Source organism: Egretta garzetta, unplaced genomic scaffold (assembly GCF_000687185.1).
Source record: "Egretta garzetta isolate BGI_Z169 unplaced genomic scaffold, ASM68718v1 scaffold434, whole genome shotgun sequence".
Taxonomy (NCBI): domain Eukaryota; kingdom Metazoa; phylum Chordata; class Aves; order Pelecaniformes; family Ardeidae; genus Egretta; species Egretta garzetta.
Window position 1 is genome coordinate 1318039 of NW_009259584.1, and position 27911 is coordinate 1345949.

The window sequence follows — 27911 nt, forward strand, 5'->3', positions numbered from 1 at the left end:
TTGAAAACTACAGGAGAGTCTCAGATAGGTCAGTGCTTTTTTTATGTGTTTGATTGTATCGGTGGAATTTTACACAGAAATTTCTAGTAAGAAATGTCATCATATTGAAAGAGAGGAAAGTTTTTATGTTACAGGCCTCTACTAACTGTCCGGAGATCAGTTAAAGTGAAGCCTTTTATTTTCTACTGTCAGCAAGGCTCCTACCTATTACCAGATCACCAATGATGCAACTATAAAATAAGAACGGAAGTCTGCTACAATTTAGTACAGAGGTAAAATTCAGTAAGAATTATGTATTCTGCACTGACTTACAGAATAGAAAACAATCAGTGCCTCTGTCCTGGTTTCAGCTGGAATAGAGTTAATTTTCTTCCTAGTAGCTGGCATAGTGCTGTGTTTTGGATTTAGGATGAGAAGAATGCTGATTACTCACCGATGTTTTAGCTGTTGCTAAGCAGTGCTTACATCAGGCAAGGACTTTTTCAGCTCCCCCTGCTCTGCCAGGGGCACAAGAGGCTGGGAGGGGGCACAGCCAGGTCAGCTGACCCCAACTGGCCACAGGGCTGTTCCAGACCATAGAATGTCATGCTCAGTATATAAACTGAGGGGAGTTGGCTGGGGGGCAGCGATCGCTGCTTGGGACTGGCTGGGCATCAGTCAGCGGGTGGTGAGCAATTGCATTGTGCATAACTTGTTTTGTATGTTCTATTTTCTTTTCTCTCTATTGTCCTACTAAACTGTCTTTATCTCAAGCCATGGGTTTTACTTTTTTCCCCTCTACTCCCCCATCCCACTAGGACAGGGACAGTGATGGTGTGGGGAGAGTGAGAGAGTGGCTGCGTGGTGCTTAATTGCCACCTGGGGTTAAACCATGACAGCCTCAAATTAATATCTTGAAAACAAAGGAAGCCATAAATTCAGACTTCTAGTGAAGAAGCTGGTACAAAATAATTTCAAGATTTTTTTAATGGATTTTAAAAATATATGAAAAGATTGAACCGAGTACACATAAACAAGAAGTGAAATCTACTTTGTACATGCGATAGGAAAATGAAGGGATAAGCAATACTCAAGATCAATTACAGGAGGACAGACAAGTGTATAAAGTTGTATCAAAATACTGGTATTTGAAGACTGATGCCCTGCTCCTGAGAGACTGTGGTGCTGACATTATACACTGCCTCTAAAATTTATGCCAGTTAACACTTTTCACCTGAGATGGTAATTAATTAAAAGCAATTGTAATAAAGTATATTTTGTAACGCTAAGCTTTTACACTTGCTTTCATACATCTGCATGAAGACAAGTTTCTATCAGTAATGGACAGAAGGAACTTGGCAACATGTATATTTTATATTCTTACATCCTATGCTCTACTATCCTCAACCCATCCTCATCCTATCCTTCAGTCTGTACAGAAAAATGGAATGACCATCATTCCATACAAGTCTGAAATGAAGAGCAGTGAAGTGAAAAAATAATGAAAAATCTGACCCTCTGTCATCTCCCCAATCCTGCCACACATGCACTTTGTTCAGAAAATTTTCTAAGATTATCAAAAGTTCCTTTGTATATTTTAACCAGCATAAAATCCCAGAGTGCTTGTGCATGGATCAACTCTTCATTCCTATTCAGCCGCAAACTTGAACAGAGGATTTCACACAATTTCAAACTGAGTTTATGTGAGTATAAATACTTGAATTAACATGAGAAGGTCAATCTTTCAAAGTCTTGAAAGACTCTCCAGAGCTCCCTAGCAAATTTAGTTTCCCACTAAACTACACAAAAGCTGAAGTTATTGAGTACTTTTTAGGTTGAATGCTCTGATGCAACTTTGTTTTCTCTATCTATTGATTATTTTCCTGTATTTCAAGCCTTTCACACTGTGGGAAGATTGTTTCAGTGTTTATATTGAAGGTTACATCTTACATATCTATTGATGTCAAGTTCTTTATCTAATTCAAAGGTATAAAGACATTTAAATCTATTTAAAAGCTGTATTCTTTAACCACACTTTGCCAACAACACCTGTTTAACTCTCTTAACTGCAAATATGTAAATACAGACCCATCCAAATTCTGGATTAATTATCAAAACCACAGATAAATTGTGAAGACCTACACAAATGGATTAAGAAAAGGGAAAAAACTGTATTAATGCCTACTATTAATGTTAACCTGACACCATCAAGACCCATTAGTCTAACTACACTTGTCCACTGTCAATCTGCCTTCTACTTTCTCATGATGATGAAATATTTTTCTGTTACCAATTACCTTGCCCATAATATGTGTTGGTGTGCTCAAAGTTACCTGAAATATTGTTTAGGCAGTTGTAATTTATGCATCAGTCTTTAATCTCTTCTAGAAACACCCAATTTATTTGGCAAATCACAGTCAGAAATGGGTGAGGGTCAAATATCTGAAATTGTACTTCTGATATGTGTTTCCAGGAATAAGAATTACAGGAATAAGAAAGACCAATTGCTTGACACCATGTTAATTGAACATTTTGAAGAAACTGTGCTGAAGCAAAGATTGCTTCAGACTTAAAATTCAGTAGGATCATTTACTGACTTCATTTATTTTTGTCTTTGATAGAAGTGCTTGTTTAAAGTATCTTTTTGTGATTTAAACCACTTCTCATTATAACAATGTTTCTGCAGTCTTAGGTTCATCTAAGTAGCTGGCTGCTGATGGACGAGAAACAGAGTTCCTCCTTCCTCCCCACCTTTGACTTTTATTGTCAGTGTTGATTATTTATTTTAGTGCTTCTCCCTTGTGGCCGATTTAGGTTTCCCTTGTTGCTGCTGAGCTGGATAAGCTTTGGAAAAAATAACTTTACTATCAGTACAAGGCAATGACAGCGAGATCAATGACAATACCCCAAATGCCAGGAGACTGCAGGACTTTGAAAGAAAAGAAAAATGATACTTGTTCTCTTCTTTTTAATCATCATCTTCATGAAACACAATTCAGCTCAAACTTCTGGACAAAACCAAATTGATGGCCATGTCAAGCCTTTTTCAAACTAAAAGCATAATCCCCTGTAAAATGTATATATAATAAAAACAATGGGTCATATCCCAGAATAAATCAGCAGAGCTGTGTGAGCTTCCTCACCTGTCTAAGCAAGCTGAGGATCTGACTCTTTTTTAAAAATTCCTTTTCTTTTTTTACTCTGTCACCTATTTACTTCTCTTTTTTTTTTGAAGACATGCACTGCAGCTGTGACATTAATGCAGAAACCTGGAAATGGTGCTTGGAGAACAGGGTTGGCTGTTAAATGGTGGCTCCTATTTGTGAAGTACTGCTATAAGCAAAGATGTGTAACAGTGAGCCAGAAATGCCCATTAATTCCCTGAGATCTGAAACAGCAAGAACTTTCTCTGGCATTTTTTCTCCTTCTATGATGGAGATGAGCAGAAGGTCAAAATCTGAAGAAAATCTACTGCTAGATCTGCATGCCAGCGAATGTTTCCAAATACCACAACACAACCCACTATACAGCTCAACTGTTAGAAAAATACCCAACAGTTAGTGCTTTCTCAGACCCCCCCAGCTGGGGCTTAGGGTTTGGGAACAGCCTCAGTCCATGCTAATAGCCTGCATGCCGTCACCTTACGGTGGGGCTGACAGAGTTAAATGACAGGCATGCAGACTCTTCCATACTGGTTGGTCTCTGTGGTAAAAAACATTCCCAGGCTTCTTTAATTTACTAGTAGAGACATAGTTCAAGTTAAACCAGGAAGAGTCGAGGTGCATCCCCCAGAGTCTGATCACACACTATTATTTTATTTGCTGAAGATCTGCAGCTGCTCATTCCTTCCTCCCTCTCTTTCTCCCCAAGGTCACCTCCTGGTTCCATAGCACAAGTTCAACTCTCCGTGTGGCCATTTGGAAAAAACAGATTTGTGAAATTATTCAGCTTAGACATACAAAACGAAGTAAAACAAACAACTAAAAAAGACATAGGTATGTGCATGTGTGTGTGTGAGTGTACATGCATGTTTCTAAGCAGCTGAATCAGCACAATAAAGCTCTGGAAAACCTCCAGGGTGGGTGGGAACATGAAGACAAAGTCTATGACCTTTAAAATGGGATCTTAACTCAAAAGAATGATAACTTGTAACCACAGACACTCACACTTCTCTTCAGTGTGTGACATATTAACTACTATTATGACATACACATCCACTATTAACTGCCACAGAAAAATTTTATTCTGCTGTTGCTGAACCTTACATAAGCATGTTTGGCAACAGTATCTCCATGCCCAGCTGGGAAAAGACATCATGTCTGACTCCCTGCCTTCGTATCGCCAGCAATTCCTCTGCTGTCTTCTCAGCTGTGGCTGGATCATGTTGCCTTTGCTGCCCAGGGGCAGAGCACTGGGATGGCAGCTGAGGTAAGTTTCAAACATTAAAAGGACTTTGGACCAACATATACATAAGAAAGGTAAGAAAACCACAAAGAAAGCATGCACGTGAAAACTTCTTGCGTCACGTGCAACCCTTCTGTCCACAGATAACTGGGTGCAAACAGGCAAAAACGTCTGAGACAGTCTGCCTTATGCCTTGCTTTTTGATTTGCTAAATGTTCCCTGGACATTAATTGCTCTCAGTGCCAAAGTTCACACGCAAGTGCTAAACAATAAAGGTTAAAAATGTAAGAAAAAAAAACATGAAGAAGGGAAGAAGTAAAATCTAAAATACTGCTAAACCTGCTATTTGGCCCGCAACTCAATGAAATCTGAGCAAATCCACAGCAGGGAATTTCTTTATGCCTATTTACATTCAGCTCCAGATGTCTGTATCACTTTTGCTATGAACTATATCACAGGCATGCAATCCACTACAATCAAGGCATCATGCTTGGCTTCTTGTCCACCAAACCTCAAATCCTGAATGCAAGTACACTACACAGCTCAGTGAATAAATTAATTACTTTTTAGTTGTGGTATAGCTGATGTGTAGCTATATGTGTTACAGCTAGATTTCCGACATAAGCTTCTGCTTTGTTGAAAAAGACATGAAGAGCACTATTTGACATGTTTGCCACTTTTCAAAAGTCAGTGCAAATAAGTTCAAAGTATACTCAAGAGACACAAGATTCCTCAACGTAAGAGTAGGTATGTAACTTGATTCAAAAGGGGAAATTATTGGCAACAAAATCAAATTCAAGGAAGAAAGATAAAATACCACAGGGATAACAATAAATACATGAAAGACCAAAGCATACAACATCTTTTCTGTCACTCTGCATGCTAATCTTTAGTCAACATTTACCCAGCTTTTAGAAAGAGCCTGCATTCATTGGAACTTTGACTGGAACTCCCTTAAGTTCAAAACTTGACAATTCATTCTGTCTTTAGGTCACCAGCAGGGTGTGCAACTTAAACAATGAACCACATGTTGAATAGTGGGGGGGCTGGAAGAAACAGAAAAAACATTGCATTTTGATTTGAATCTTCTACACACTTAACAAAAAAGGGGAACTTTTTTTGAAAAAGTATTGAACTATTTGGATAGTAATCTTTTAAAATGATACACTGTCATGGGCAAATTGAATAGCATTGGCATTCAAGACCTCTCAAGCTGTTCAAAACAGCTATTTTTGTTCCAGGTGGGGCTGCATATATGCATTGTGCTCAACAGCTATGAACCAAACCACTAGAGGAAACATTTTCTTCAGACTTCAGGGGTTAAAAAAAAAATAGACTAATGTTACTCCGTTCTAAAACAATAGTTGCTTTTGGAATAAATGGCATTTTTCTTGGCTTTTGTGTATTGCTTATTTAAACCAACTAGTGGACTCAGGATATCATTTAACGGTGCTCAGAAGTGTCATAAGGGATTGCATTTATCAGTGCAAAGTTAAACAGTGCAGTCAAAGTGTGGGTGTATTTATCCTCATCTGTGGGAGCTCACTGAGACAAGGGCTACATGGCAAACATGAAGGACACCATGAGTGAGATTTGAGATGACCAAGCCTATGGCAATCCTCTTGTGCTCTTTCCCCAGACTGGTAACATCAGGTCCACACTTTGTTCACTTCCCATAAATAAAGCAGCTTGTCTGCTGTGGTATATTGGGATACCCTGTTATCTGTAAGAGCTTGCTCAAATATTTTTCAATTGCACAAATACAACAAGGAATGCTTTTTTTTTGTAACAGTGACCTATTTATACCAGTTATGCCTCATTATTTTTTTGTACTTCAGTTTCAAAATGCAAGTATGAGAACATACATTCTCCTCTGTATTGGAAACTTGTACAGCCTATCGGATGAATGTAAGAATAATATAGTCTACTCTTTATTTCTTGATTCGGTCAAACTATTTTTTTTTCCTTTGGAAATCAAATGATTAAACTTCTCAAAAGCAATTTCCTTTCCAGAATGGACTACCTTATTCTGTTCTTCTATGCTTATGATACCAACAATTTGGAATTTGTGGAAATGTTCTGAAATACAGAGTAATATCTTTCTCCACCTCTTGTGGTTTTACCACTGCATCGGTAGATATACGACTCACAGGGAAAAGCCACCCCTTCATGGCTAGAACTTTTTATAATTGCTGCGAAATGACTGCTTCTACACATGTATCACAATTTTCCTTGTAACCAAAACAGGATGTAGTTTATACCACATTTTGCATAAATTTGATTTTGACTAATTTAATTCCTCCTGTCCTTACTCAATTATTTCTCCTTTATTTTAAAAAGAAAGATTATGCTATTCTACTTTTTCTAAAAGCCTACATTGCTTCCTAAAACACATTTTAGCTTTGACTGCATAGATTGATTAATGCCACCTAAAGATTAAATTCAGTGGAATGTGTTTAGCAAAACTGATTAAGGCACTGCTGTTTGCATGATGAGTATAATATCAATGCATGAAATAAATTAACATGCCGCTACTACACTGAGAACAAAAATAAATAAATAAATAAATAAATGTGTGTTTTAATTTGGTATTCTTCTCTCTTTCTTAAAAAATCGTGTTGCCATTTACTTAGCCTTTTCAGTCACATCATAACAGATAAGAAACTTGTTTTTATTAGAGTGAAAGAATAGCAATTCAATCTCTGTGTGAGAAAAAGAAAGGGACAAATCTTTCTCTTTTGTACAAGGACTCCAGTGGAGTTTTGTTCATCTACATCAACAGAGAACTGGCTTGAAATGTTGCATAGGCATGAAAGACAAGTATTGCTTTTATTACATGGATGCTGTTCCCCGATGGTTAACACAGTTACATCACTTGAGCCTGGAATACTGATAAACAATTAATTTTGATTTCTGTCCCTATTATTGCATCTAAGCAGTATATTTATTATAATGTGATTCTAAAGATGAATCATTCCGTTCATGTTCATGTCTCACTTCAGTTCACACTGCTGGCACTAAGAATGAATGTTTACATCTTCCTGGTCTGGGCTTTTACCTAAGCAATCCTTGGGTACATCCCTAGTGACACTTCCAGCAGTTCTGCATCTTCAGTATTGCCTATTAGAAAGTGTCCAGGCTTTTAAAAGTAAGGGAGTACTGCAGGTGGGGTTATAAACTATCAGCATTTTCTTTCACATTTAGCAACTATACTTATCATAAGGTAGAGGAACACTGCTGTGTTGAAAAAACCCACAAGTGTAGGTATTCACAGTTTTTTGTAGAATCAAACACCTATGGAAAATGTTCCTTTCTCATATTGTCATGTACAGTGGCATTGACCTGACTAAATATCAGCATCTGCAATGTAGACATTGGCACCTGAGGTAGCTATCTATATTTGAAGGAGAAAAATGTTAATTTATCTAATCCTAAAGGACAGGTCTCAGATAGGTCAGATGAATCATGGAGTGAAAGAGTTTGGTTCTCTCTACACTAATAAGAAGACCAAAGGGAGACGATATTAGATTTAGATGTTAAAATGAGGTGAAAAGGACCTTTCCCACAGTCTGAGGCAAAGTATTAAAAGATTTCTGCAAATAAATGTAGGAACAGCTAACACATGTTTCCAGCTAAAAGCTTATTTTAAGTCAGCTCTTCTGGAGAACTAATGAATACAAACACTTTATTTTCCCACAGGAAAATAATTGAAAAAATAATGTACGTCCTGAAATAAAATGCCAGTGCGCATGACAGGCAATGGAAAAATGCTATGGTGAGGACAATGAAGGATAGGAAGGAGAGGTGGGATGGTATCTGAGATATATATTTTAGATATATGTCCTGCGTAAAATCAAAAGAAATAGCAATAGTAGTTAAAGAAGCAGCTGAGTGACAAACATGCTAAGAACAAACCAGCATCACTTGCTAGGTCAGGTAGGTCCATTTTTTCAAAGCTTACACAAGAATACTTTCTAGATTTAGCGCAGAAAGCTCTATTCTGGAGACCCTGATTATACTAACTGAGTGACAAGACTAGTGACACAATATATTACTTTTTTCCTTACCTCTATAAAGAAGAGACTAGCCGCTGACGTGGGATGATGATACATATAGACGGTCACGAGGATGGCTGCAGCCACGATGAGGACCAGGACTAGAATGCCGACAATTAAGCCTGCATGAAGCGTTCCACCTTTCTTCTCTGCTGCACTGTCGTCTGTGGAAGCTGCACAAATGGCACACTATTAGCACAGTAACTTATGTCTTGTCCATTCCTTTTCACAGCTAGCAATCAAGCATTTGCTTTTTCTGTGTTACAAGCTCCTCGTTTTCCACAGCCCAAGTTGGAAAAAGATGTTAGATGTCTCCTTCCCACAATCAAATACTCTCATAATCTTAATGAACAGACATTTCCAAATGTTTTACTAATTGTAACTCAATAAACAAAATAAATATCCTTTCTTTTGAATGCAATCTGGACATTCTGAAGTTCTTAATTGCCTTCATAATGAATTTTGCTTTGATTTTCTCATAAAACTATCACAGTTGCCCTACAGACAAAAAATACTAATTGAATACATTCTGAATGTTGTATTTTTTTTTAAAGCTTCAAGTTGAGACATGCCACAAACCCTTGTGAGGTCTAGCTAATAAACACATTCTGAAAGCCTGATTCATTAGCTTGGAGAGGGGTTTTGAATCACCCTGTGCTACTGAATGAGACGGCCAAAAGTGTAACAGATGGATGTTAAATGACCCTGCAATATTCTAATCTTGGTCTGAATGGAACACTCATCATACCAAAGTGTTACAGAAGACCATCCATTTACTAAACTTGATATTGAGAGGCTGCTCATGCTCTGGTCCCATCAGGAGAAAAGAGGGTTGTCTCTGCCATACAAGCAACTTGTCAGCAGTGCTTCCAAATAAGTGACTGGAAGACTTTTAACAACACTGTAACCTCTGTGGGAAAAGTATCTCAATAAATTAGCCAACATCTGTAGAACTGCTTGTGCTTGGGTATGACTTCTACTGTGGACAACCCAGAGTATCACAGCCAGTGCAAACATGGTGATAAGCAATGATTCTTCAGCATCCTCTTGCATAAAAGGAGAAGTTCTGTTCCACCCACCACTGCAGGCAAAAGAGCATTTCAGGAGCCCTAGGCTTAAGAAACACCAGCAGAGCACTGGTCATTTGGCTTCACAAACTTGTACCATTCTCCTAATCTTCCCACTGCTTTCTGCCTTTCTGCCAATCCTTCAAATCAACTCCATGCCTTACTCCATACAAAACCTGGCTCTCATCTCACTTATGAGAAATTTTCTTTCAATTCCACTTTCGCATTTCCTCTCACCATGCTTATTTGCCAAGCTGACTATAACGAAAATTGTTGATTTCTGCAGTCATCCTTTTTGTTGTGCCATCCCCCTGAACTATTTGATTGTCTTAGGATGTCGTGGTCTGTGAGGTCAGGGACTGTCCCTTTTATTTGTTCTTGGAAAACAGCTATTGAGTTACAGATACCACTTCAAACAAGTTGCTGTTATTAATAGTAACAACAACAATTGCACATGGTCTTTTACTATTCATCATATTGTGACTAGAGCACTCCATGCTAATATTAAAAAAAGAACTGGAAAATAATAGAAGAAAGGTCTATTGATCTAGGTCCTTAGACAGCATTAAATGCTTTGTATGAGGGGCAATAAAAGAAAACAGGAATGGTTAATGTCAGTTTAACAGCTCATCCACGCATGGCAGCACTTTTTCCCACCCGACCAAGGACGGCTGCCTGGCCCAGTGGATTGTATGGCACCATTGTGCAACAGGGAGAAAAGGAAAATGAAGATGCATTACCTTAGTCAAGAGCTATTTCTAACTATAACATGGAGATGAACCTATGGGAGAGTGAAGCGATTCATGTAAATTTCCCCTGCTTTTGTCCATATTTCCTCAATCTTGAGTCTGGACAGCTGAAACCCCGTAACAGAATCAGAGGATAAAGAAAAAGAACCCAATCATTTGAGAGGCTAAACTAGGATGTAGGAAGCATTAAAGAATCTAATAAAAAATTGCAAGCATGGACCCTCACTCAGGTACTGCCTAATCCTGAAGGTGTCTTTCTTTTTACTGAAAAGTTCATGAGTACCTGTTGACACAGGAACTTCAGTTTTAATTTTGCTGACTGTGAATACGAAGTTTGAACTTAGGCATGAACAGGAGCCAAGAACCAGGCCTCTCCCTGCCTAAATCCTACAAAGGGATTTACTTAGGTTTCTTAAGGTTTAGTTCGCACAGATGTATAGGAACTTTTGAAAAACAAAAGCAGCATCAGACCTATTTGATTTTTCTTTAAGACAGTACATATAGTGAAAACTTCCAGGCCATCCTTTATATTGCAGTGAAAGAATGGAGATATTCCCCAGGATGTGGAAGATCTATTTTCAAATGTATTCCCACCCAAAGGGCACTTAAAACACTCCCAGTAGTTCTAGCACTATGTAGGAAAGGATGCAAGACTCGTGGTGGGGACATGAAAGAAAGGTGACCCTCTAACTTTCAGGCAGCAGAGTCTTTTACGTGAAATCACCATTAATAATTTAATAAATAGCTATTCACTTTCAACAGAGAATAGATGAATGTATACTAGCTCCAGTTTTAATTTCTGTTCATGTACTGTAACGATATTTAGTACTTGCACATATATTTCAAATTGCAAAGCAAATGCAAATTAAGCAATTGAAAGGCCATCAAGAAAGGCCTGCTTTATTGCACATGTTCTGGGTTGGGCTATTAATTCCCAGTGATGAGCAGTTAGTTGTGTGAGTCACCCTACTGAGAAGTAACTGCTCCCCAGAAGGAGCAGAGGATTCATAGTTTGGCTCATAATTGTCTTTTTGACAGTTTCATACTCTTCGACTCTTCCCTTCAATGCCACATTGGTGCATCATAAACTACGTTATCACTTGTACCTATTTTCAGGCCAATTTGCACTAAATGAGTTATTTGTATTGTTACTATGTTATGGTTGAAGGCAGAACATCATATTCTGCATATTAAAAAATGCTGGACTTCAGGAGAGGTGCTAACCACTCTTTAAAGGCCATCAAATTAATCCCCTTTGATTTGATATATTCTCAACATTTAGCATCTAGCTTTGCAAATGAGAACACTGTATCTTCCAAATAACACAGGTGACAACTGCCTGCCCAGATTTCTACTAGTCTAGGATGGGGCACTGCATGGACATCGGTGCAGTGATCAGAATGCCAAACACAAAAAATGACGAAATACAAGAAACACTTTTCTTAAATGACAACAAGAGTGAGTAACTTGCAATTTCCATAATCGAAATTCAGTTCATTGACCCCAGGGCTCAAATACTCATGAGAAATTGATTTCACTCTCTTTGCACAGAGACAATAAACAGTGTTGTCAACTTTGAAAATACTCTCTGCTGCAAAATCAACTGACAGTTCTTTTAAAAAGCCACCAAGGGAAATAGATGAAAAAAAAAAGACACTGAAACTTTTTCAGGTGCAGAAATCTTGTGAAGATTATCACAGCACATCTGCTGTTCCAGGCAAGGCTAAACCCATGGGAGGATATTTGTCTTATGACCAATCCTTTCCCAAAAGGAACTTTCTCAGTGGAACTTCCCCCAAACTTTCTTTTTCTTGTGCTCAGAAAAGCAATTGTTACATACAACATGCTCTATTAATAACTCCTCCCCAAATTCCTACGTGTATAAACCTCTTAAGCAGAAGGAGCATGTTAACATCTGCAGGGTTAGTCTGCTTCTCATTAGGTGCTGAATGACAGCACAGAAACAGCAAGTCACTTTTTCCGAAATACAAAGGCACACAATGCAAACATGAAATAACTTTTCTCCTGCTGGAATGCTATTTAAAAAATAAAAGTGAAAACGCAATAAAAATGTTCTCATTGTTTGCATGATAAACACATAACGACTATATCATCTTTGATTTTATAGTACCATACTATGTCTCTAGTTAGAGTCAGGTTAGCTTCTTTTGGTGCAGGAAAAACAAAAAACTCAAGGATTTATCATGAACAAAAATCTCGTCCTGGTTCATGGGGACTGTGATGCTGACTTTAACGGGAACAAAGGTGCGTACAAACTGGGACTGTTATTCAGAGACTTTGTAAACACATTGTGGATACTTTCTCAATATTGTTTATCTCACTATTGCGCAATAAGCATTGAGGTCTGCAAAATAATGGAATACAATGTTTTCTGTTATCTAAATTTAAGGTTTACACAAAGTTTTCTATTGTGATAGTTTTATATATGAGAAAACAAAATTGTGGTACATACATGTACACCTCTTATGATATGACATGGAAAAGTTTGCTTAGAGAGATTAATATCTCTCTCTGTGAGAGCAGAGATACAAAAAAGTTTTATGGTAAAATGAAGAAAAAAATAGGTGAAGTTCCGTTACCTCCTGGCTAGAAGCTTTCCTTTATATAAAGTGACATGGCACCAAGGGTAAATGACAGACATAAAGTAGAATTTCATTGTGTGGACTTGGAAAATAAAGCTTTGCTTTTCCCCTCCAAGACCACGTCATTCCTTTTTACTCTTGCACTTTGATCAGACAGTAAAAAGCTCCAATTAAAACTCACTTCTTATATGCATGTGCCTCTTTAAGTGATAAAATGCAATACCTTATTTGACCCTCCTGACTGACACAGCTATACAGGAGGTCAGGGATATAGATGACCTAAATAGCAGAAATCAGCCTAAAGATGATAACTCAGTAATGAGCTTTGTTCTTTTCTCCCCTCTTTACCAGATGAATGAATTTTCATGGCAAACCCCTGAATTTGTCACAAAGAGAGAGAGAACGAACCCTGCAATTTCTTCTCCTATAGGAATGCTTTATGATGAGTGTTTGCTGTTAGGTCACATGGCAGCAATTAGACAAATTCTTAATGTTCATCAAAACCCATGATTTTTTTAGCTGGTTGGTAAGATGCACATGAATCTTTACTCAGCACTGGTGAGGCTGCACCTCGAATACTGGGCCCCTCATTACACAAATGACATTGGGGTGCTGGAGCATGTCCAAACAATGGCATGCCATTTTGCCACAAAACTAAGACTATGCCAGAAACACTGTCAACTTAATAAACCAGAATTTCTGTACCAATAGTACTGCATAGATGATCTCATACCCATGTCATAGAATCATAGAATCATATGGTTGGAAAAGATCTTTAAAATCACTGAGTCCAACCACAAACCTGACACTTCCAAGTCCACCACTAAACCATGTCCTAACCACCATGTCTACATGTCTTTTAAATACCTCCAGGGATGGAGACTCAACCACTTCCCTGGGCAGCCTGTTCCAATGCTTGATCCTTTTGGTGCAGAAATTTTCCTAATACTCAATCTAAATCTCCCTGATGCAACTTGAGGCCATTTCCTCTTGTCCTATCACTTGCTACTTGGCAGAAGAGACTGACACCCGTGTCTCTACAACCTCCTTTTAGGTTCCCCCTAGCCTCCTTTTCTGCAAGCTAAACCACCCCAGTTCCCTCAGACAAGCCTCATAAGACTTGCACTCTAGACCCTTTACCAGATTCATTGCTCTTTTCTGGGCATGAATGAGAGATACGTTTCTGCGTCAGAGATCTCCATAAGCCATTTGGCAAGACCTCCTGTCCATGTGTTCGTTCTCCTCTTTGGGCAGCCAAAGAGCAGAAACCCTCTCTTGCTGCATGACCTGGGGCTAACCTGCACCTACAGATCCATGTTCACTCCACCAGCCCTCCACCCTATTACACATGTCATTTCTAGCCTGGAAGCTGTATCACCCTATTTACATGACTGGCTTTGAGTTAATATGTTACTGCAAAGAGGGAGAACATACTGTTTAGGACAGCTGAGCACACAGGGTTACAGCCTACAGTGAACTCAGCAGAGCCACTGGATTTTTCCCCTCTTTTGGGCCTCCCTTTACATCTGGAATGTGAGTCTACCACAAGACTGCTTGTTTTATGGGGCAGGTATATGGTTCTCCAAACCTAAGTTTTTTTCCTGTACATAATGCAAATTCCTGAACAGATGATTAATGACCTACATACAGTGACTGTGGGAGGGGATAAGGGAATGTACAGTTGGAAGGATTCTCCAGAGGCTCAGCGGAATCTCCATAAAAATATTCTCTTTACCTCTTTTAGGAACTGCCTGCTCTGGGCTTCGCTTCTTCGTGGTAATGGAGTGTGATTTTCTTGCTTTTGTGGGTTCATTCCCTTAGTATTTGTTAACATTTTGAGGTTAAGCCATTGCTACACTTTACTTGGCTTCATGGTGATTTATAAAGTTATGGCTCAGCTAATGCTTTAAAAATTGGTTTCCAATTGCATGAAAGGAATGAAAGGTGGTCTTTGAGTGAGAATATTATGAACTGTAGCCCACAAACTCTGAATTCAATATCTGGCTTTGCTATCAATTTTCTGTAGGACCCAGGGCAACCCAGTAAGTGTTTCCAAAACAGATCAACTGCTTAGTACAGCAAATGGATGAGAGTGCACTAAAGTCAAATCCCTCTGTTTATAGGATGACAGCACTCTGAATGTGTTAGCTAAGGACTTTCATTCTTCTGCTCTAAAATATCACCTAGCGCTACAGCAGTTGTGTTGACAGGTTGACCCTGGCTGGACACCAGCTGCCCCCCAAAGCCGCTCTATCACTCCCCCTCCTCAGCTGGACAGGAGAGAGAAAATATAATGAAAAGCTCATGGATCAAGATAAGGACAGGGAGATCACTCACCAATTACTGTCACGGGCAAAACAGACTTGTATTGGGAAAATTAGGTTAATTTGTTACCAATCAAATCAGAGTAGGATAATGAGAAATAAAACCAAATCTTAAAAACACCTTTCATCCACCCTTCCCTTCTTCCTGGGGTTAACCTTAATCCTGATTTCTCTACCTCCTCTCCACCAGTGGTGCAGGAGGATGGGGAATGGGGGTTGGGGTCAGTTCATCACATGTTGTCTCTGCCGTTCCTTCCTCCTCAGGGGGAGGACTCCTCACACTCTTCCCCTGCTTCAGTGTGGGTCCCTCCCACTGCAGACAGTCCTCAATTAACTTCTCCATGAGTCCTTCCCATGGGCTGCAGTTCTTCACAAACTTCTTCAACATGGGTCCCTTCCACAGGGTGCAGTCCTTCAGGAGCAGACTGCTCCAGCATGGGTCCTCTGCGGGGTCACCAGCCCTGCCAGCAAACCTGCTCCAGCTTGGGCTCCTTTCTCCATGGGGCCACAGGTCCTACCAGGAGCTTGCTCCATGGGGTTACAGCCTCCTTTGGGCACATCCACCTGCTCTGGCATGGGGTCCTCCCCGGATTGCAGGTGGAGATCTGCTCCACCGTGGGACTCCGTGGGCTGCAGGGGGACAGCCTGCCTCACCATGGTCCTCACCATGGGCTGCAGGGGAATCTCTGCTCCGGTGCCTGGAGCACCTCCTCCCCCTTCTTCTGCACTGACCTTGGCTGTCTGCAGAGTTGTTCCTCTCACATATTCTAACTCCTCTTCAGCTGTAGTTGCACAGATTTTTTTTTCTCCTTCTTAATTATGTTATCCCAGAGGTGCTACCACCACCGCTGATGGGCTTGACCTGGGCCAGTGGTGGTTTGGCTCTATCAGACATAGGGCAAGCTTCTAGCAGCTTCTCACAGAAGCCACCCCTGTAGCCCTCCTGCTACCAAAACCTTGCCATGCAAACACAATACAAGTTGTCATCAGTATTAATTTTAGTCTGAGTTGCTTGAGGCCATGTAAGCCATTACAATACTTAGTAGCATCAAGCAGTGGCCATCACAAAGCTCAATATTGTACCATATCGTATGATGCCATTTGGCCAGGCAAGGCAGGTGACTGTTGCTAAATCCAGAAGAGCAGTCAGCCCCACTGACTCCTCTTAACCCTACTGAAACTAAACACAAGACCATCAGGTCAAGCATGCTGTTCCTCTCTAAAGCTGTGTCTAATGCTTCCAGAATTACTTATCCCCACACCTGCCCCACCTTGTGGAGACAGAACAACTTTGGGTACTTCAACCTCAATGCAAAATGCACAACTATATTACTGTTCTTTCACTTGATTTTAATTTTCCCCATCCTTCACAGTGACCCATACACACTGATGTCAAAGATGAGTGAGCAACATAGAGAAGATGGCAGGAGGCTACTGACTGCAACTGCTGGGTTAACTCCATGTAGAATAGGTAGTTAAAAAGACAGATCACAGGAGCTTTGTCTGCCCTAGCTGTCACACTGCCACAGCACTGTGACAGCAACAGTAGCAGATCATAAGATAAAACATTAAGTAATGCAGCCTTGTCTTAAAAGTTTATCAAGCTTATTACATGTAGCCCTCCATAAGATCTCCATTTAGATCTACATGTGGTTTTCACATTAACCCTTTGAGCTGTTACAAAGTCCACAAATTGTACATGTTTAACAAAATCAGTTAAATTTATGCCTTTATAGCAAAGTCATGACAACTGTAAGAGCAGATACTTGTATATTATTTTATATCTGTCTTGGAAAACCAAAGACAAACTAAACTGATATAAGTCAGACTTTATGATAAGTCCAAGTGCCTACACATAGTTGTTCTGGCTTAGCTAAACCATTTTAACATCACGCTTCTTTAACCTAATGTGGTATGTAATGCCTAATATGATGTAAAAATGCCCTTTTGTGCTAAAGGCAGACATTGACATTTGCTTTCTATGGAATACATCCCAGTGCTACTACTTTGGAAAACCCTGGCCATTATTTGATTAACTTTCTGCAGGTTGGATTGGTGTTTTTTACGTATTCTGTGATGATAGCTGTAATAAGATGATCACAGCAAACTGGGATGCAGTAGAGATGCAAGAAATTCTGGAAAAGACACAAATGTCTTGTTCTAAATAACATTTAAGTACAATCCAAAGTACCATGAAACAAACAGAAAATAACACAATTTATTAATCTACCAATTTAAGTGTCCTAAGAACAAAGATTATTAATCCATGATTCTATTTTTTACCCAGGATGGATGAGTTCAGCACTTTTCATTTGTATTTGCTTTAAAAACCACACATGTAGCCCACTGGCCATCACGTATAACATGTAGAATACGTTTCTTCCTCTGTCTGATGCACAAGGAAGATGGGAATATTTATATCACAGACTGTTGCTGTTCCAAACTTATATTCCTGGCTTTGGAAAGCTTCATTTCAATTAGATATCTGCCAGCAGGCACTGATGTGGTATCATACTGAACACCAGCAAGTCTGTACATGCTTTCCTTAAGTCACAAGATTTCCTGAGGAGGAACTTGAAATACACCAGGGACATAATTTTATGTTTCTTACAGCAACATAGTATGGTAGATCTCACACTTTTTCCAAAGTATAATGCTTGCCTATTCTGAGTGCTACAGCTGAACTTGCAAAAAACAGTGAGCAGCATTTAGCAAATTGGTTGGGGTCTAAATTCAACTTTGATCGTGCTTTGATCATACTGAAGAAAACAAGAGAGATCTCTGATATATCTTAAGACCCATCTCTAACTAGTGCTGAGAATAGACTGCTGAGAAATGATAGAGAAGGAACAGCTTGGAAATGTTCAGGGAGAAACAGAGAATAAAATGTGGAGATATATCAGCATTTCTTAGCTTGTGATCTACAGTGTGAAATACAATATATGGGAAGACTCGCTGACTTGAATTATATTTTATTTGCTCCCTTTGGAATTTTTGCCCTACCTAAGTATAAGAAAAAGGGAAAAAAAAATCTGATAAACTCTGTTTGCAAGACTCTTTCTGGTTTATTTCATAATCAAGGTGGCTAACTGTTCTTCTTGAATCTACCTTTCTTCATATTCTTACCCTAATAACACATTTCTATCCATCACCACCTATTTTGCTTATCTCTGTATACTGATACATTTCTCTACTTTCCATCACTACTGAAACCATTCCAAAGTGGCTCCTTAATAAGAATTTTTTTATACAAGCACAGCATATAGTACAGCATAGGTAAACTGAACTTTATGACAAGTTGTCTCCAAGGAAATCCTTGCTTGCCTAAGATTGTTTGAACCCTGCAATTTTAGGGGACATCAGCAGTTTTGAGTAAGTGGAACATACAGAAGTAAACATTTAATTATATAATCCATAACCTAATCGCAATAGGATTTTTGCAATAATGGTAAAAACCTTAAATCCTCCCCTTTTCATGAGAGAAGAGTGGAAGAAGAGTTCTGAATCTTGGTCTGCCAGGTTTCTCAACAGGAATGGAAATAGAACACATTAGCTAAGACACCCCTGAAGAGACTTAAAGTAAGGAAACCTCAAATACCTACAGGTAAGATGTCCACTCTTAGCACGTTATTTAGATTTTTCTCTGTAGCTGGTAGAGCTAGGCAGCTCTATATAGTAACTTATCCTACTTTGGATACGTCTTTTAGGATGACATGCATGACTTCCTCTTGCCTATTGCTTGCCACTGGCTATGAGGAAGGCCCAAAAGAAGAGCTTGTGGCTTTCTGGATAACACCAGATCAGATTAAGCCTCTGGAGGGTAATTTTCTGTGGTGAGGACAAGATCTGATGATAAAACAAAGCCATAGCCTGTGGATCTTATCCCATACAAGGTCCACTTCAAAACATTTTTAAACCACCCACAAAGATTAGGTTTAGCATTGCTTAATTTAACATTTTTTCACTTTAAAACTGGAGAGGACTCAAATAATCTGTAGTGACTTGCTAACCTGAGTTAGCTATTTCGGACTGTGTTGTCATAAAAAACTTCTGTTATATCAAACATATTGGTTTTCCCTAACAGGTTGGCTTGTCTCTTTGTTGAAATAGGTCTCATTTTCTGGAGCACTTAGAAACTTAACATATTAGACAGAAATAAGTTAGATGGTTATCAACAGGCATGAACTATTGTTCAACACGTTGTAGCTGGAGTTGAGGGTACACGAGAAAAACAGGTCTGAGTCTTCTCCATAATTGGTCAAGTATTATGGTAGGAAGAGCTCAGACTGCAATTTTTAAGGGAAATTAAGAAGACAGATGGCTAATGGGAGCTAGTTTCCAGGCACAGGGGACTATTAAAAAAGAAAAAGTAGTCTTTTTTAAAAAAACTTGGGTCTTCACTTTGGTCATTTCTTATCGAGTGCTGGTTTGTTCTTTCAAGCTCAAATTAAGCTCTGTATAGCACTAATGTTAATACTGTATATCGCTAATGTTCATATCTAGACCATCTTTGAAAAATCCACCACAGACTGTAAGCAGCAGGGCACAGACATTTCCTAGCACTACATATGCTGGGATGGACTTGTTCACAACTAAATAAAATAGCTTTCTTCCTCAGGTAGATGCTTTCTGCATAGCTTTACTTTTTTGTAACAGTAATTTCTGTACCTCTTGATGAATGAGGAGTGTAGCAGTTTCTCTGACACTGTCAAAACACATATGCACTTTTCTATTGAGTTATAAAGCTGAAGGATTGAGAGGGACTCATAGCAGTCAAACCAACACAATAAGGTGTCTAAAAAGGTCAAATAAAACGTCTAGATGTGCTGGCCAATCATCTAAATCATCCACCAAAGAGTTCTCAACAGGAAAATACTGCATTACTACAGAGCAATAGCCAGTTGCTCACAATTTTTATGAAAAATCAGGCTTATAAACTGTTTAGTCAGCTGTGTTGTAAGAAAAATGAAAAAAAAACCCAACAGAATCTGCAATTAATAACAAAAATATATATTTGTAGTGCTGGACATATCTTAAAACTTACAAAATGCCTGTTATTTTAAAGAGAATAAGATTTAACAAAAATGTGATGGTATGTCAGCTGTATTTTAAAATGGTTTAGGCATGTATATATTAGGCATCTATCGTGTCTATGAAGAAGAAAGGAAGACAGAAGAAACAGAAACAAGCAAATTTGAGATGTATGTTAAAATTCGCCACATAAGTTTGTGGGTGAATTACAGAACTAATATGCAAGTGATCTTCTCATATAATTAAAAGGTCAAAGCATTTTGACTTGAACTTGAAATTTAATTTAAATTTATCTGCTGCTTTATAACATTTGGTTTCAAAAGTTTCAGGCAGTGTGAGATGCCGAATTTCTATAGAATCCTTTTGTTGTATCTAACCATATATTGACTGCTATCATCGAAGGATACATCAAGCTATAGGCCATCACTGATCCAATATAGCTTTGGTTTTCCATTATAAAAGCTTTCCTTTCATTAGAGTTTTAAAGGATCTAGTGTGAGAAAGTAAAGACCCTGTATTCGTGACCTGAAATAATCTACTCTTTATGAAAAGCTGACAAATCAGAGAATCAAAGAACGCGCCTGCGGCTGCAGAGGTTTTATCTGAGCCTAATCTAGAGGTCACTGGAAAATTCAATGCATAATTGAAGATTCATCAAAAAGAACTTCTCAGATTAAAAGCTACGTTTACTGTGTGAATGAGAAATCCTGGTGTGTTGCTTTGCTTCCATGTTGTTTGAAGTCAGTTTCTTTTTTTTAAATTTCAAGAATAAAAGAAACAGCTCAAGGAAAATGAATAATCACATCAGGTGCTGGTTTGTTCTTCTAAAATGCAGCAGCTTTCTGTGCAGAAATGGACTTTCTATATTTAAGATAAGTGATGCCATAAACCCTACTACCCTCACTCTACCAAGTAGTCCACAGGCATCCCTCACTTGCTCTAGTATTCATAATTTTTTTCTGATTTCATAGGGTTTTTCTTCTCAGATCTTGGGCAAAGAGTAGACAAGCAAAAAATGATACTGTTGCAATTCCCAAACCAAAAGAAACCTGGAATGTGTTTTCTAAAGCCCACCTTTTGAATTATTTTTTATATAACAGCATGGTGTTCTGAGCTGTTCATGAGATGCTCAAGATGGAAACCTGCCTTGTCTCAGGCCAGCCACCTGCCATGGAGCGATGGCTCGCAGGGCAGAGCATGGGTACAGCTCAGCTGGGAACTCATGTACAGAGCAGACGTGAAACGGGAGAGTGAAATGCTGACTAATTCACCTTGTCTACTGATCTTTAAGAGCTCCAAAGCACTTCTCACAACAAAATAAAAAGCAATTTGATTTCAAGAAGAATAAAAGAAAGAAAAGTTCAGGGACATTCCCATAGACAAAATGCCTGAAAGTACCACCCTGAGTTTACAGATGACCTTATTCCAAGAGACCACGTATGTGCCAAAGCCATGTCAAACAAAAACACTGCCAACAAATGGACAATTCAATGCCCAGTACCACATGTGACCAGCTATGCTGTGTGGTTAGTGACAGTAAAATGACAGAGGAGCGACTGGCAAGGAAGGGGATGGCAACTGCCTCCTGTGGAGAGAGCAGATCTCTAATTTGAGGGATGGAGAAAATAATGGCTGAATATTACTGAAAAACAAATGACAGGACAACAGACCAAAATGCTAAGTGGCATCTGCACACCATGTTTTTTTCAAAATGTGAATGATTCTCTGTAAGGGCCCTGAGAGACCACTATGCTTCAACTGTCCTGACTCACCACACCTGGGACCATGGGGTTGGGGACTGCATGTAAGCTCAAGCCCAAGCCCAAGCTATGCTGTAGATGAACTGATAGTCAGCCCCATCTTTGATCTTGTCTCCTGGACCAACCTTGGATCTATGCTGAAGGCAGCTTATCTCCAGTCCTGTCCCTGGCCTCATGTCCTTGGATGGACCCTGGAGCTGTATTGTAGCCTCATCTTTAGCCCCATCTCTTTTTGCTGCTGACTGGATGCCTTGTATGGACCTAGTTCATGACCTCACTTTCTCTGGGACTGCTGATGGGAGCAGCTTCCTTTGGTCCTTGCCTGAGCTGTGCTGCTGTGCCTCACCTGCTCCCTCGCCGCTCCCAGCCTTCCCTTGCCAACCCGGCTTCTTGCCTTGGTGGGCGTGCCTCGTCACTGCAGACTCGGCCGATGGGCACTGCTCTGCGTCCAACCCCGCCTGCTGCCCCTCAGCTGCTGGACTCAGGCTGCGCCCTGCCCGTGCCTGCTGCCATGCTTACTGCCGCTTCCCCTGCCCCTGGGGAAAGCTTGGTGCTCCCCGACAGAAGGAAAGGCAATCAAAGCCAATAATATTTCCCTTTATATCAGTGGATAAATAATTTATTTCAATTTACTCAGCAAATCATCCTCTGCTTTGATAGACCATTCCGAAGCCTATAGAAATCAACCTAAATCTTTCCTTTCTCCTCAGCAAGCTCTACACTGGCAGTGAATACAGATGCAGCCTGCTTCTAATGACCCAGTCTGACTTTAACTAATAGCAAAATTCTCATTAGCTTCAAAGGGAGAAGGAACAAACCTCAGGTCTCAGTCCTTGAACCCACAAAGAAGATGACAAAAGCAGTCCCCTGCAGAGCCCCTTCTAACAGAGGCCTTTATCAGGAAGACAAGGTGATCTCACTAACTTGCACAGCGAACGTGCATGGAGAAATACAGGATCTTTGCTAGTGCAGAGATACAGATATAAAACAGGTAGGTTTATTAACAAAATGTCATGTAAGAATTCACTACTATGAATGAGTTTATAACACAATATTATTATTTAAAACTAGCATCAAAGCCTCTCTTAATACAGTTAAATAAATACTGTATTATTATGATACAGTTAAAACACACTTAATATGTCCATATTTGGAAGTTAATTAAACCTGCTGTTTTATTAAAGACTTATAAAGAGAGTTGTAAATGTTTAATTTACTGAGCATTTGCTAAGCTTCTTTGCCCTGCTGCTCTTCGACATAGATGTGGAAAGCTGAAGTTCTTTCAGAGTCTGGTAAAAGCTATTTCTGCAATCTGAGTTTGATTATTGAAGTTCAGTGGAGTATAATTTGACAAAATACCAACATTATTTATAGACAACCCCCCAATCTCTTACCTCCATTGTCTTTTAGGTGCAGTGCTATCTTGGTGTCATCTACAAAGGAAATGCAAAGTTAGTTGTAGGAAACTGCATTTTTCTAGGTCATGAGTCATTTCAGGAATGACTTTCTAATGTCAAAGAAATGTTACAATTAGAAAATTATTTGGTACTCAATGAGAATTAGATTGAGGTGTTCTTGTACTGAGAAATGCTTTACTTCCTTACCACTAAAAAAAATATTTATGAGTGTCACAGTGTAAAGGAGGATTCAAAATTCTGCTAAATAAGGGTCTGTCTCATAACGCTTCCAAATAATTAATTTATGTTACATGTTCAAACATAGCTTGAGCATTCGATCATATTAAGGACTATATGAACCAACATATGACAATAAAATAAAACAAAGACTTAGTTCCTCTTCTAAGATGCATGAAGAGGTCTACCAGTTTTAAATCCTATTTATTTCCATATTCCTCTTCTTGTTATGAGCTTTAAGGAACAAAATGCCAGGGAATAATGCTGCTAATGCAGTCCAAACCCCGCACCGACAGTTTCTAAACTTCTCTTGCTGCAAACAAACCCAGCCTTTCTTATCAGTAGATTCCCACCTTGAAATGTCTTCAGTTCAAATTTTCCTGTCACAGGCCACTTAAAATATCTGCTTGTACCTCGTACCTTTTCTTGTGTTAACATACAGTTCCAGCATAAAACTCCCCCTCCCCGTCTCCCTCTTTGTAGATGTTAAGATGCTATTTGATTACTCTGGGTTAGCTTTTCTATCCAGCTGAATTTTCCCCAGAAGCAGGAAAGCAAAATATCTCAACCACAGAAAAGCAAGATTTAAGCAGCCAGTGCAACAAGGCTGAGAACTAACACACCATCACTTCCCCCGTCAATTTGGTTCAGAAGCCTATAGAAACTGTTTCACAACAGTGAGCACTACATAAAAAGAACAGTGTCAACTGACTGGAAAAAAGTAAACAGGCAAATTTCAAAGAGGTTTTTAATTTGGGTTATCTCTAATTTTCACCTGTCTAAATAGAACACCCAAAGGGATTCAAAATTCATTATGCCTGTGATGGGAGTTTCTTCACTAACTTTAGCAGGGCCCTTTCCATCTACTATTTCAACAGGTTTTGGACTATGGCCTGATGGTTAAAGGAACACAAACAACTCATTGTAACCACAAGTTCTCCAGAAGTCTGCCTGGCTTGTCCGTGTGGCCCCAACGCTGCCCTCTCCTTCAGCACTCATCCCCTTTGCACCTTACTGGTGCAAGAGCAAGCTGCAATTTAAAAGCAGTAGCAGATGCTGCCTTGACTGCAATTGCCCATGCCTTCCACTGCCCAAAAAAGAAAAGGTCAACATGAACACCTACTTAAAGGAAATAAATTTCTTTTAGACTTATACATTACATGTTTGCACTACAGAATAATGCAGTGTAGACACTTCACCTTCTGTGGGTAGGCTGGTTGGCAGGTGGGAAGTGGTGGATCCTCTGGTGGTCGTTAAAACTCTGAACTTTGTGGTGGTTGGCAGAAGGGTGGTGGTGGAGTATGGAGGTGTTTCAGTTGTGTCTATATTCTTCTCACAAATCTTATCTTTTGACTGTTGGGTAACAACAAAAACAAAGAAAATTAATTCTCAGTGGAGACTGTCACTGAAGAATTTAAGCATGGACAAGCTGTCAGGATAAAAAGAATGAAAATGGAAACACTGAATCAAGGAATTTCAAGAGCTTTTTCTTTTGTTTTTCCTTTGAAGCACTCTACACAGCATTCAGCAACATGTATTTTTCATTTAGCTGCAAAACTTAAAACGGTCAGTTGTTAATGACAAGGCTTCAAAGTCATCCCTGAATGTCAAACATGTTATTTCCCCCAATCAGATTTTAACATCTAAGATTATAATTCAGATTTTCACTCTTCTGTTGTGAATGCTCATTGCCATTGGCCTGGGCACCATAATACATGTTAAAAAACATACATGGGAATAAATTGTAGCTCTTCATACTGAGTAATGTGTAGTTAACTGGAGCATTTAATTAGACTTTACATGCAGTTATCATAGATGAATATGCATATATGTGTAAAGTGTGTGCATTTATTCAGCCTATAGAATATTTATATACCACACTATAGAGCAACACATTCACTATATGCTTATTAATTCTATATATTAAAATTTCACATATTATATATGTTACACATAATAATTATTATGTAAAATATAAGTATCATAAAATATAAAGTATGAAACATAATAACCATACAAATGATTATATTATCACACCATAAATAATATTCACCATAATACAATAATTTAACTTTTATTTTTATGGGCAAATGTTTCGGTACAAGTTTTGGTTTTTTTTAATTTCTGGACACTTTTAAAATTCTGCTGGTGTAATGAATATTTTCTTTTATGGATCACACAGTTTTGCAGGAAAATATATCCAATTAACTAGCAGCAAATATTGGAACTGCCTGTAACTCCTGCTGTCCCCATTCATTTTAATGAGAAGTGGAATCCCGCAAAGCCTGTTCATTTTAGTGAGATCTGGCTGTCAAAACCCAGTGTGTGCTGTCTTTCTTTTACTATGTATGGGCATTTTATTGTCCTTTGTTTCACAAGAAAAAACATATTACATTAAAAAAGGTATCAGTACCTGCAGTATAATTATTCTTTAAATTTCTTCATGTTTTAGCTTGAAAACCACTGTTAATTTCACTGATGCAATGTAATCAAAATTTAGCTCAAAATCTATATTATAAAGAAGGAAACATTACTATGAGAATCTTCATTATTCATCCTCCTGAATGAATGCATCTAAAATTAACCTCTGTGTGCTAATTATCGATCCTTCATTGAACTCCAGCAGTCAGCTCAGGCATCAAGCTGGAAGATGCTAAGTAAGCTGTTGCTTCTGCTCCAGAGGGCCTGAAAGCTGGACTGTGAGCAGCAATCAAGCAGCCTGAAACTGTGCAAATCAAACTATTAGTCTCTCCAATACACTTAGTGTATCAATAATATCCTCTCAGATCTTGTACTAAGACTTGGAGCAGTAGCTGAGCTGAAACAAGAAGGGAGAAGCAGAATGGGATGCTACTGTCATGCAGAGAGCAGTTCTTGCATAGCTTCATCTACAGGCTACAAGTGAGCCCCAGCTAATTATAAGCTGGATTAAAGCAATACGAAGGTTGTGCACTATAACAACAAATACTCCCAGTAACTTTTATTTTATGTTCTTGAAAAGGTTGTCCTCGACAGACAAAAAATCTTACAGAAATTCCATTATTAAATTACCAGTTTACAAACTGTAAAGCTGAAGCTTCAAGCTCACGTAACAAGGCAGTATGTAGGATGCAGTTATATTGCAATTACAGTTATAAGAAAAAAAAGTCTTCCATCAGACTGGATTGATATCATTACTTCTCTTTGCTTCTGCTGAGAATAAAACAGAATGTGCTTTTCTAACGAGAGACACTTGGGGCTACATTTTGCCCTCAGTTTCACCTGACATTACACTTCAGAAGGGCTATGTTGGTGAAACTCATGACAGAATTTAGCCCTTTCAGCCAAAATGGAAAAGTAACTGCTTTTTTATGGCCATCAGGAGATTAAAAGTGTCACAGATTAATTTATTTCTATTATACTACACTCCCCAAATGAAAAAAAAAAAAACCCAACAAAAAAGAACCCTCAAAGCAAAAAGGCCTCTAAAGGGAGGACACTGGGAAAGAATCAGCAGTAAGAAATTTATGTATGTGTCTTGAAAATGAAATGCTCTGGTCCAGGAGTACCCCGAGTACTTCTTTTAGAGGAGGCCCGTAGTCCCTGTTGGACGGTCCACCACTACCACAGTCAGGTATCTTTCTCGTTCTCTCACTGCCTCGCCAGGAAAGGGCATCCAAATGCCTTTTAGTTATATCTTTTTAGAAAATATATCTTTGAATTCATCTATGTAATTTCTTCTCTACTAAATGATTTGGCCAGATTTCATAACCAAAATGCAAGATAAGAAATGCCTGTTTTTCGGTTGAGACTGCTCTGGCAGAGGGTTTTCTGAGATGAGGAACATTACAGTTTCTTCCCCTTTTCTGGCAAGAGTCAGAGATCTAAGCGAAAAACAGTGCAGGAACATTGTTTTGGGGCAGGCTTTCTGGTATTTTTATTTTTTATTTAAAGTACTTTCTCAGAGATAAGATTTTTATTTTGTGTCCATTTTATTCCCTGAAATGGGGAGTGAAATTTCTCAGCCTATTTTTCTTTATTATGCCTTACAGCTTCTCCACTGACTGATAAATATAGCAGGTTTTTGGCCTTGAAACCATGCTTCATAACATGAAGAATTTAATCAAAAGCATCATAAGTATATAAACGGCCTCTGATGGGCTGAGGATGTAAACTACTCACATACCTCTTCAGGGCAGCCACTGTCTACCCAATCTTGCCGGTGACGGTCAAATCCACTGGAGCATCTTTAAATGATGAAAAAGATAGAAGTTGTCCGGATGGAAATAGGAGGAAAACAAGAACAAAAAGGAAGGGAGAGGAAGA

General features: G+C 38.9%; 1 protein-coding gene across 1 annotated transcript in view; it reads right to left on the minus strand.

The window, feature by feature from the left end:
* Window positions 1-27911, minus strand: part of PLXDC2 (plexin domain containing 2) — a 259125-nt gene that overhangs the window by 6382 nt on the left and 224832 nt on the right. The window contains exons 10-13 of the mRNA XM_035893266.1: window positions 27772-27832; window positions 24806-24959; window positions 23367-23405; window positions 8451-8611 (exon numbers count right to left, since the gene is read on the minus strand). Coding sequence (XP_035749159.1) covers window positions 8451-8611; window positions 23367-23405; window positions 24806-24959; window positions 27772-27832 — 415 coding nt within the window. The remainder of the gene's footprint in view (window positions 1-8450; window positions 8612-23366; window positions 23406-24805; window positions 24960-27771; window positions 27833-27911) is intronic.